Source organism: Sphaeramia orbicularis, chromosome 18 (genome assembly GCF_902148855.1).
Source record: "Sphaeramia orbicularis chromosome 18, fSphaOr1.1, whole genome shotgun sequence".
Lineage (NCBI taxonomy): Eukaryota > Metazoa > Chordata > Actinopteri > Kurtiformes > Apogonidae > Sphaeramia > Sphaeramia orbicularis.
This window is the reverse complement of record NC_043974.1, coordinates 23,788,785-23,800,465: the sequence shown is the minus strand read 5'-3', so window position 1 is coordinate 23,800,465 and position 11,681 is coordinate 23,788,785. Positions and strand designations below refer to the sequence as shown.

The window sequence follows — 11,681 nt, the reverse complement described above, 5'->3', positions numbered from 1 at the left end:
TCAAAGCTGCAATGTTCTACTGTAGCTACTGAAGCAGTGACATTAATTTTATTTATATTTAACATATTCTTTGTTTTTGTTTTTTTTTTTTTGGAATAAAGTCTGATTGAGAGGCTGAAATGTGAACAGTGTATTTGATTTGCTCTTATTACAACCGGTGTTTGATTATTATGTCATATTTCTCCAATGAATGACAAAAAACACACACACAGAGTTGATTTCTTTATTAAAGTAGCAAAATATTTCAGTATTATTTACAAGTACTGCAAAATGAACTTCGAGTATCTACCAAAATAGCACTCTTGTTACATTTGATGCCACATAGCAGCGGTATTCCTGCTGAGTTAGGCACACATTACATTGTAGGAACCTAAACTGACATAATCACACCATAACAAACTGTGAATATTAGATCATTGTTGTGTTAATATTTTATAGAGTGTTCTGTCCACGTTGTCAGTTCCATCTAGCGAATGGAGAGCATCATCACAAACTCTGAAGAGGAGAAAAAAACAGTATCTTAGAAACAGTGCTGTTTACTGATTTTTGATGATGTACAAACACTGGTAACAGTCACCTTCAAAGTCAATGTTTCCGTCTGCGTTAATATCCAGTTCCTTCAGGATCTCCTCCAACTCTCCTTTCTTCAGCTTCTCCCCAAGCAGAGACTTCACCGCCTCCTTCATCTCATCCTGGTTGATCTTTCCGTCCCCGTCTAAGTCAAACTTCAGAAAACAGACACTAGACTTAATATAATGAACAGATGAACAGGGTTTGATGTCTGTTCTCACTCAGTTTAGGTCAGTTTAGTCACATTAATACGACTCATCTGACTTCTTCCCAATACATTATTAAGTGATGACCTCGATGCTTCCATTGTGAGGTGACTGACCTGCACAAAGGCTGACTGAAGCTCCTTGAGTCCCAGCATGTCGGCCGTCTCTCCCATCATCCTGGGTCCCATCAGTTCAATAAAGTCCTCAAAGTCCATTAATCCGCCCACTAAAGAGACACACAGAGGGTTTAGTGACTTCAGTCTTAATATCAAGAAAACAAATTTCATTATCTTTGCAGGTAGGAACAAGAAATACAATGAAGAGAAGGCTAGAATATTCATAAATGATAAATCTATCAATTGGGTAAGTCACACTCGCTTTTTAGGTATATTGATCGACGAAAAACTTCCATGGAAAAATCATATTAGCTTTATTTGTAAGAAAATTTTAAAAAAAACAGGAATCATAAGAAAAGTCAAATCTGTGCTCACACAAGACATATTTATGACCCTTTACTACAGTTTGATATATCCTTATTTAACATATTGCAGTATCATCTGGGCTAGTACATACACAACATCTATCAAACCACTCTATCAACTACAAAAGCGCTTTGTCAGACTCACAGCCAGTGCTACTTTTACAGCACACTCAGCAGGTCTGTTTCACCACTTAAAAGTTATGACTGTGTATGATATCAGCAAATTTCAGATTGCCTTATTTGTCCATAAAATTGTTAATAACAGTTCATGTTTACCTGATCAATACAAAGGCTTCTTCCGGTTCAACTCAGACATTCATCACCACAGTACAAGACAGCGGAATCTACTAAGACCGATTATGACAAAATCCAATCAGAAACTATTTACAATACTGTATAGAGGCCCCATCATATGGAACAATTTAAGCCAGTCACAGCAAACCTGTGTGCTCTTACCCAGATTCAAAAAACTCTTAAAATTGGATTTCACAGAACACCCAAGCACTACCTTCACCTGATCTGTTTGTTCTTCTTGATTCAATTACCATTTTTCTTAGTTAGATAACTTATTAGTTTCATTCTGAATTTCGTTTCATAGTTTTGTTGATTCTTATTTATTTCTACGTGCACTGCTTGCGATGTATTTAGTTTTCTTTGTTATACTTGTTTTTGACTTATTTCCTTCATTTAGTTAATTTTGTTTACTTATGTTTGTATATCATTATTAGACACTGCAAATACTTTTTTTATTTCAAGTCTTTGGGGAGGCCCACAACAAACCTCTTTGGTTTTTGGTTTCCCCGGCATGTCTTTTACTGTTATTATTATTGTGTTTTATTGTCTTGTATACATGCGAATGAACAATAAACAACAAACAATCTTAACATCTGGCCAATATTAAGGATAATTTTACCTCCAATATTTGCTTATATTCCTTATTTTTACATCACACTCACTTCTCATCTTGATCTGTTGTACTATCTCCAGCAGCTCCATTTCTGTGGGCATGTACCCCATTGTCCTCATACATTCAGCCACGTCCTTGTAGTTCAGGTAACCATCCTGGTCGTAGTCGAACTCCTTGAAGGCCTCTTGCAGCTCTAGAGTGGAAGGTCAGAGGGTCAAAATGCATAACAATGCACTGGTGACAGTAAAATGAGTTTCCCTGCATTCGACTGACGTTGTAGATCATTACTGAAAGCATAATACTGGGTTTTTAGGCATTCTCACATCACTTCCAGGTGTTTGCATGTTAATAATTGTGTCAAAACTCCTTAGATGTTGATCTTTTAGGACTTACCATCAATCTCTGCTTGAGCCAGTTCTCTGTCCTGTAGAAAAGGTAGTAAATTATTATTAGTGTAGTGTGTAGATTTTATTTTACAACTCCAGTGACACCAAGATTTAACAATTCTTGTAATGCCTAACAATTTATATTAAATATAGAATGTGCGTATTGAAATGAGAAGTAAATGGGTGCTTCTATGAAACTAGTCCCTAAAAACAGGACAGAGGGGCTAAAAACTCAAACCAGATGTAGACTAATGTTATGAAGCAACTTTGGAAGCACTTTGGGTCTATTTTAAGAATAAATATTTACTGAGATAAAAGAGAAACTATTTTTCAGATAAAACACATTTTATATTATTTATAATCTTTTTATACAAAAATCTGCATGTAATGCAGTAAAAAGAACATGAAAATTACACGCTACTAATTTTTCAAATATCTTTTTATTCTCTCTCAGGAACATTTTGGTAATCGATCTAATTATGCAAAGCAGAGTGTTTAACAAAAAGTTGCAAAATCACTTGCAATTTATTTGTGTTTAAATGGGTAGGTTTTGCATTTAACGCGAGCGGACACAATGGGTTACTCACAAAACCTGGAATGAGACTGAGATTCATGAAAAACCCACATGTCTGGATTAGAAAAACCACTAGAATCATCAAATTTAACACAGTGTCTTTATTTGTAGCCCTATATAAGACCATTTATAGCCATGTGTTCCAGATCAAATGCACTGACACCTAGGTAGCTTTCATGTCCTAATTTTGCCCCAATATTTTAATAAAAATTCATTATTTTGGGATGTCTCAGAGCAAGAGTATAATTTTTGGGGGGCATTTATCTGAGGTCATCATTAGGTACATCCTGAGGGGAAATGTCTAAATTTCTCTTTGTTATTGGGTCTAAAAAGCTGTCAAAGTGCCAGATACCAAAATGAACCCAGTTTCATAGAAGCACCCAAATATAAAAGGTGCTCACCATAAAATGACACAAATACAGAGAAACATCTGCAGGTGCACAGTGCTCATATCATTTTACATTTTCTACTCAAGTCATCAGGGCAAACACTTGCAAAATGTAAATATTGTTAAACCTGTTAAATATATAATTTTGCAGTGCTCCTCATTTGGATTTACCTTAACGAATTGTGGCATTAAGCCTCAACTAATGAGCCACTAATAGTGGCTTAGTGATAGCAGCTCTACAGAGATCAGCAATGAGTCCATGAGCACACGACCTGACTTCTACTTCACCTCTGATGCCCATGACGTTCTAATGTCTGACGTCTTGGCTCCTTCATCTTTATTTAATCATTAGAATTTAACAAAAAAAAATGCAAATGAGCTCATAAGGATTATGTTGTAATGATGCAAAAATCACAACTACAGGAGCATTCAAACCTCAAAACTGCTAAAACATATATAGTTCATCTTTCTATGTGTGGCTGTCTGATACTTACTGCACCAAAAACACTGTTGAGCACCGATGTGTAGACTTTGTTCATATTCTCTGTACTTTTCTTGGACTTTTTGGATGATTTCTTGGGGCTTTCAGAGACAGAACCGGCTGGAGACTCTTTAGGACTACCAGACTTTGCAGTAGCATCTTTGCTGCAAAAGTAAAATTTATGTCAATAAAGATGTGAAACACCACCTTGATAATGGGGTAAATATTAATAACAAAAGAATATATTGTTTTTCCAGTTATTGCATGGCTATCAGAGTTGACCCATAAAGACCCAGTGCTACTTTTGTGTCAGTTCCCAAATGAATTTTTCTCTCTATTTAACCTTTCTTAAGTGATTTATCACCATTTATTGTAATATTATCCTCTGTATTTAGCATTTTTCACAGTAAATCATGTATTTTCTTATTTTTAATTTCTTATGTTTTAATTAGATAACCATTAAAACTCTGAGTAAATTTAATGTTATTATATCAAAACAAAGAAAATGGAAGAAAAAGTGACTTTTTCATCTCAGATATCAATAACTGATTGCAAAAATAAGTGTCTCCATCCACTGTCATTGATCCAAATTCATGGGTTTTACTGGTAAATCAGTTTAGTAGAAGATAACAGTGTTTCCACATTCACTACAGAGCCTCTGAACATCCAAATGGGTCATAACTGATGACCATGAAAAGATGACAAACTGCATTTTACTCCAATTATTTACATGGATTGATAGGATTAGTGGATCAACAGGTATTAAATATTTTATAGTAGTAGATGCTGTTGGTCATCAGTGGTTGTTTGGGTCTTTATGGGTTAAAATAAATGGATAACTGACAAAAAATCTCAATAGCTATGACTGGAATGATGTTTGCAGGACATACAGTGGCTAGATCTTCAACCACATAATGTCTGTTGAACAATGTTGAGTCTGAACTTACTTTTCTGCTGAAGCCGACTCAGTAGATGTGGTAGAAGGAGTCCTCTCTGCCTTCGACATGCTGTGAATGAACAAAGCACAAATATACTACATTTTAATGCAAGTAAATGTGCGATAAATGCACACAGGCATGTTTTATAGGACTTGTATGGACAATGATGATGAAGAATATTGGAGGTAGAAGCAAATCTCTTTGTTTTTGCATCAGATATTGTCTTACCTTAGCTCTCTGTCCTAGCTGATGAGTGAAGTAAACACTGAGGTGAAGCAGAGCAGCTCCACTCGTCCTCCTCTTCTCGTCTTGTGAATGGCTGCATATGACCCTGCCTGTTCTGTTGCTCCTTCTCATCTTGACCTCTTTCCGTCCTAGAGGCTTAACAGGTAATTACTTGGCTAAATGTGCAGCCAGTGATTAGAAAGCAAAACGTGTAGCGGCTGTGTGACGGACTTGATCTTTGAGAGCTCAATGCCAGGCTGGAAGTAATGCAAGGGTTTTATTGAACCAAGTGTCTCAGTTATTTATTTATTTTGTAACAGACAGAGCAGGACACATGTACATCACAAACATATGACAGAGACTAAGGTTTGGTTCTGAGATGTGGATGCATATGTTCTGTTCTACGTCAACAGAACCAGACTCAGGACTGCAATAAATACTGGATGTAATTAAGATTTTTTTTTTTTTTTTTTTTTTTTTTTTACAGACAAACAACTCCACATTATGAATATGATTACAAACTCCACCTAGACTAAAAGCAGTATGCGCATATCTGCATATATTTTGGAAGTATCCATCGGACTTCCTAGTTCTTCCATTACACATACTTAGTTTGTCTCATTTCTTAGCCCTGATCAATCCAAGGGATGGAATTTTTTCCTTTTTATTAGTATTACAATTATTGATTCTTAATTGAATGAATGATGGAAATAGAAGAATGGTTGCAAAAATGTTTTCTATTTATTTGCTAGAAAATTTTTCTCTAAATCTAAATTATTATGTACGTATGTTGTTTTAGTCAGTTTTGTTAATTTAGTGTCAGTTCTATTTTAGTTTAGTCAACTTTTTCAGTTGAGGTTGTGTTTTATTTTTGTCCATTTGTCCATTTTGTTAGTTGAGGGGTAGTTTTATTTGTCAAGGGTTGATTTAGAGTTAGTTTTGTTGGTTGATAGTAAAGTTTTATTTTAGTTTAGACTGAGTTTTATTAGTTGAGGGTATGTTTTATTTTAGTTTAGTCAGACTCAGCTTTATTGTCATTCAAGCCATGTGACATGATAAGAATGAAACACTGTTCCCCAGGTCTCAACGTATGCAGCATGCATAGGATTAAAATAATATATATGCAAAAAAGAAAGAAAAAAAAAAGAAAGAAAGAAAATAGCTGAAACAGAATAGAATAAAATAAAATAAAAATTACCATAAAATCCTTGACAAAAGAAAAAAATAAACTAAGTAAGTTTTATCTTAATTTTGAGTGAGGTTTCTTTTGTTCTTTTTTATTTTTTTTTTATTTTTTTTTTTTAAATTTTATTTAAAACAGAGTATACAGTACAAAAATTTGAACAAACAACAAGATGTCAAAAAGGAAAATGCATTTGAACTTATAAGTTTAAAAAAAATGTATAGATTAAAAGATACAAAGCATAATATACAAATAATAGTACAAAAAAGTAAATAAATGAATAAAAAAAAAACAAATCCTACAAATATAAATAAATGAATAATAAATAAATAAATGGAACAGAGTTCAGTCAATATTAAAGAATTGTTTATAAATAACCAGGGTGTTTGAGCTTGCTTTTTTTTTTTTTTTTTTTTTTAATAAATAAATTTTAAAGATTTAATATAATTTTCAAATTCCAATAGGAAAATTTAAAAATTTGGGTGTGTTTTAGTATATTTATTTTTATGTAGATTAAATTTTCCAAATAAGATGAACAAATTTACGACAAATCCTAAATTATGAATATCATGTTTAAAATATTTAATTACATTTTGGGATGGTATAGCTATCTCATTTGAGTCAGTTTTCTTCCTTGAAGTTTTGTTGTAGATGTGAGGTCAGACTCATTTGCATAATTGATCAGCTGCGCATGCGCCCTCTCAGATTCAGATTCTCACCTTCTCTGGCCTGATTCCTGTTTTTTCTGCCGTCTAGACCGACTCTGGATGCTGGATGAAATGTTTATAGTACAGGTTTATCAAGGCTGTAGTGTATTAAATCGTGTATTAGTGGTATGAGCATGTTTTGACCTGGAGACCTGACTTTCTGGAGTTAATTGTGGATAATTGTTGCTGCGTGGGTCATGGCGGCCTACGCCCCTCAACTTTCTGGGCGAAAAGTGAGTATGTTTTCGACATTAACTTGAAGTTTACCTCCTTCATGTACATGCATATTTGCACACTAACATTTTACAAGTTTTCAATGAACCAACTGAGATTGAAAACGGATAAAAGCACGACTTTGCATAAATGTAAAATGGTCTGAAGGCCTTACCCACCTGTGACGACATTAAAATGCAGACTCGTGTTTTATCCCAACTAGGCGTTGGTCAGAACTTGTTTTCAGTGCATGTATCATTATTTCACATGTTTAGGCAGCAAGTTAAAACTAAAACGAAACAAAATTAGCTGAAGACAACTTTTTTAGTGTATTATCTTATATGTTAGTAGGAGTAACCAGGAATAAATGGGTAAGAAACTGCATTTTCTGTTAGTTTTAGCTCTAAACGTGTCTTAAAAGTAAGTGCAATGATTTTGTAAACTTAATATACTTGAATTTTTCACTTCAAGATAATAAAAATCAGACCTTCTAGAACAGTCATAAAAATAACTGTAATGATTAACTTTGTCCACAAGATGGCGCCAAAGCTACATAAACTGGCGCAAAGGCGTTCACAGCACTGCGGCCACCGTAGTCAGTGAATGAAATCAAAGTAAACATGAAGCTCCCGCATGTTGACACTGTTAAAAATTTTCTACTATACTCGGGTAGTTAATCAGTTAGACTGTTCATCTTATGGTATATTTCACCTCCACTGGGTTTACATGGCAACGCTGCTACGCGAGTGACCGTTGCCATGGTGACTCCGGTTAGGGAGGCGTTCCTAACAGAGCAGTCACTTTGGTCAAACTAAGCTAAACTGGTTTTATTATTTCCCATTTAAAGACAGTCGGGTTTAAATGAGCGAACACGGTTTGTTGAGGAACGTGGTATTTGACAGTTATGGGTTTAAAAGTAAAAACGTCTCCCACCCGGAAGTAGCCCACCACATGACGTCAGAACACAGTATGCAAAGCACGATGGGACATATCATCGTAGACACATTGTAATCAAAATGTACTTTGTATGTAGGTTCTCAAAATGAATGAAGTAAATAAATAGTGTTGATGTTTTATAGTCTAATACTTCCTGAAACGTGATGGCTGTGTATTTTGTGGCGTCGTGACGTAATTTAGTATGTAGGGGAATGACTCCGTCCTCTTGGCCGTGTACAACTCATACTTACCTGGCAGGGGAGATACCATGATCAAGAAGGTGGTTCACCCAGGGCGAGGCTCAGCCATTGCACTCCTCGGTTGTGCTGACCCCTGCGAATTCCCCAAATGTGGGAATCTCGACTGCATAATTTCTGGTAGTGGGGGACTGCGTTCGCGCTCTCCCCTGATAAATTGTTCAAAGAGAAACTTATACAAAGTTCAATGAGTAAAATGGTTGTATATTGATTGATAGTACAGAGGAGAAGTTTAAGGTCAAATACTGTGTTCAGAAGTTGAATGTCATAATATTTCCTTGATCCTCAGTCCAGTCTTGCCTTAGTAACCATCTGTCTTCATAGTGTAAATCATGAACCAATTACTGTTATTAATACTCATCCGCATTTGCAACTGAGTGTGAAGAGTGAATAGAATACCTGATAACAGAAATAATACAAGGAGTTAAAATAGACAGTTAAGTCTGCATGGTAATACTCTGTACTTTGAACATGTTTTTTATTATTCTTTTATTTATTCAGGATCTAAAGGGTGTTTTGTCATGCACACTGAGGAAACATGCTTCCTGCACAAAGCTGACGAGGAAGGTAACGTACTGTTGTTTTTTTGTTTGTTTGTTTTTAAACATGACCGCATATGTTTTTGGATCACTGAACCTTCTTAACACACACAAGACTGACTTACAATGATGTTGTTAACTGTGTTCAACCTTCAGCTGAGAAGAGGTGCCGTCTTGTTGGAGCCACCACGCCAACCAAAACCCAGATCCTTGGCCAGCTGATGCTTAGCTTTGGAAAGTATTGTGGTAGGACATTCAAGTGGCTGGTGGAAAATGATCTTAGATACACCAAATAGTGAGTTTGAAGTTATTAAGTTATGTACAGTGGTGTAGTGGTCCCTGGAGAAGTGGGTATACTGTAAATTTTTGGCTTCTTTTTTTTTGTTTTTTTTTCAGTCTAGAAAAATGCTGTTTTAGAAACGGTGACATGTCAGACTAGTCCGTTTAGTTTACCCAAAAATCCATCAGTAGTATTTGTTCACTATTATAAAATTATCATGATTTGATCAGGAGCAATTTGTAGATATGACTGGTCACAAAAGCAGCTGCATGAATGTAAATGTAGTCAACATGAGGCAAACATAGGATATTGTTGGCCTTTCATAATGGTGGCCTACTCACACAGTTTAACTACTGGTGACAAAATCTCTTCTCCTCTAAATGTGCAGTCATATGGCTGGTAGTTTAAAACTGTGACTCATTCTGAAACCAGCTTAACATTTACCTCAGAATTATGTATTCCATGGAAGTAGGTTCTCTTGTATGTGTCACTGATTTGTAAAATGTTTATTCTGTCTTTCTCATTTCCATTTCCAAAATCATGCATCTTTCAACAAGATGTGCAGTGACCTGTCAATCAACTGGGGTGGCACTGGCACCTGAGGTGTCCAATAAGGTTCCAGAGGTGGTCAGCGCGAGTTACCTCCATTAGGAGGTATTGTGATTACTTTGCTTTGTGTGATTGTGTGCGTGCGAGCATGCATGTTTGTTTGTTTGTTTGTTAGCAGGATAACTCAAAAAGTCATGGACGGATTTTCAGGAAATGTTGATACTGGCACAAGGAAGAAATTATTAAATTTTGGTGGTGATTGAGGCTGGGCAGATCTGTCTTGGCGGAGGTCTGTGCTCTCCGAGTGCTTTTCTTGTTAGCAATGTTTTCCTCAGCATGACCTGCCCTACTGTGCCTCTGATTGGCTCATCAGTCCTCATGTCTAAAGTTAAACAATCTAATCAGTGAAGCAGCAAGTACAGCTAATTAGAAGCAGAGTAGGGCGGGTCATGGCTTCACCATCCTAGGGAAAAAAAATCGGCAATTTGTCTCAGATACTACTGAATGGTGTGTATCAGGAGGATGTAGAAGTGGGTATACGCAATGATGACTGAAAAATAAGTGGGTACACTCTGTATACCCCCGTATACCCTGGACTACACCTCTGGTTATGTAAGTGTATTGCACAAGCAATGGCAGTTACAAAACTCTTTTGTTGTGTTCTTTCAGTCTACTGGATCAGCATGAAGGAGAGAAGGCAGGCAGGCAGGAGGGATTGGCTGATTGGCTTGCGTTCTGTGACGCTGCACTCTGATTGGCTGACATTCTGTGACGCTCTGCTCTGACTGGCTGGTGTTCTGTGATGCTCCGCTCTCATTGGCTGGCCTTCTGTGATGCTCTGATTGGCTGGCCTTCTGTGACGCTGCGCTCTGATTGGTTTGCGTTCTGTAACGCTGTGCTCTGATTGGCTGGCCTTCTGTGACGCTGCGCTCTCATTGACTCCTTAAAAAAAATTAATGAATGAATGAAAAAAAGCCTGTTTTTTTTATCATGGCTTCCTGGTGCTTTTTAAGGCTAAAAACTCAAAAAAGACTGTTCTAGGTAATTTACAAATGCCCATGTTCTTGTAACTTTACTAAAAGAAGCCTTTAATTTGTTTAAAACAAATTAAACCTGATAGTGTCGAAAAAGGCACAATATATACATATTGACAATTTTTTAAAATACAAACAAAATGATACACACGTATGTATGTATATATATATACATATATATACATATACTTATATGCACTTTCATATGCATTTACATTCAGTTTTGAGGAAGCTGAGTCCTCAGCGCCTCATCCACCCCCTTCTGAAAGTCTGTGAAAGACTCAAAAGTCCTCCCAGTAAATCCCTGTGAGGCTGACATCTTTGTCGTCTCACAGTATGTTTTTTTGCGATATCTCTTGTGGCCCAATTCATATCACAATAATGGTATGAATTGCAGTGTTTGGGATGGTGCACAAGTGTCCACTGTGTTGGCTGATACAGAACTAAAACAAAACCATGAATATACAAGAGAACAGCTGTAGAATAGCCATCCACTGTAGTGACCACTATGCATGAAAGAGTTAAACCTGATATGTTTAAAAACGCACAGTATATACATATTAACATTTTTTTAAAGAAAAATAAAATGACACATATATATGCACTCTCATATACTTTTGCATTTAGTTTTCAGTAGGCTGAGTCCTCAGCGCCTCATCCACCGCCTTCTGAAAGTCTGTGAAAGACTCAGAGTCCTCCCAGTAAATTCCTGTGAGGCTGACATCTTTGTGGTCTGACAGTATGTTTTTTTGCGATATCTCTTGTGGCCCTGTGTTGACTTGCCACACAGAGAACACGCATACATTTTTGACACAGCCTGAGTCTCA

At 36.2% G+C, this 11,681-nt stretch overlaps 1 protein-coding gene and 1 non-coding gene across 2 annotated transcripts; one reads left to right on the top strand and one right to left on the bottom strand.

Annotated features, from left to right (window-relative positions):
- Positions 1–209: 209 nt before the first annotated feature.
- LOC115438328 (calcium-binding protein 2-like) lies at positions 210–5,290 on the bottom strand. Its single transcript, XM_030161899.1, has 8 exons — positions 5,160–5,290; positions 4,941–5,000; positions 4,007–4,157; positions 2,558–2,588; positions 2,214–2,357; positions 893–1,002; positions 578–725; positions 210–495 (listed from the first exon to the last, which is right to left on the bottom strand). Exons 2-8 carry the CDS (start codon positions 4,997–4,999, stop codon positions 467–469), a joined length of 672 nt encoding a protein of 223 aa, XP_030017759.1. The 5' UTR covers position 5,000; positions 5,160–5,290; the 3' UTR covers positions 210–466.
- A 3,148-nt stretch (positions 5,291–8,438) lies between these two features.
- LOC115439099 (U1 spliceosomal RNA) lies at positions 8,439–8,604 on the top strand. Its single transcript, XR_003938192.1, has one exon. It is a non-coding gene; the product is annotated as a U1 spliceosomal RNA (small nuclear RNA).
- Positions 8,605–11,681: the final 3,077 nt, after the last annotated feature.

Bases quoted from the DNA above. Each gene is read 5' to 3' on its own strand.
- LOC115438328 (XM_030161899.1), bottom strand. From the start codon at position 4,999: ATGTCGAAGGCAGAGAGGACTCCTTCTACCACATCTACTGAGTCGGCT. The intron at 726-892 runs GTCAGTCACCTC...TGTTTTCTGAAG, and splicing joins TTCAGTCAGCCTTTGTGCAG to TTTGACTTAGACGGGGACGG. The intron at 496-577 runs GTGACTGTTACC...TCTCCTCTTCAG, and splicing joins CGGAAACATTGACTTTGAAG to AGTTTGTGATGATGCTCTCC.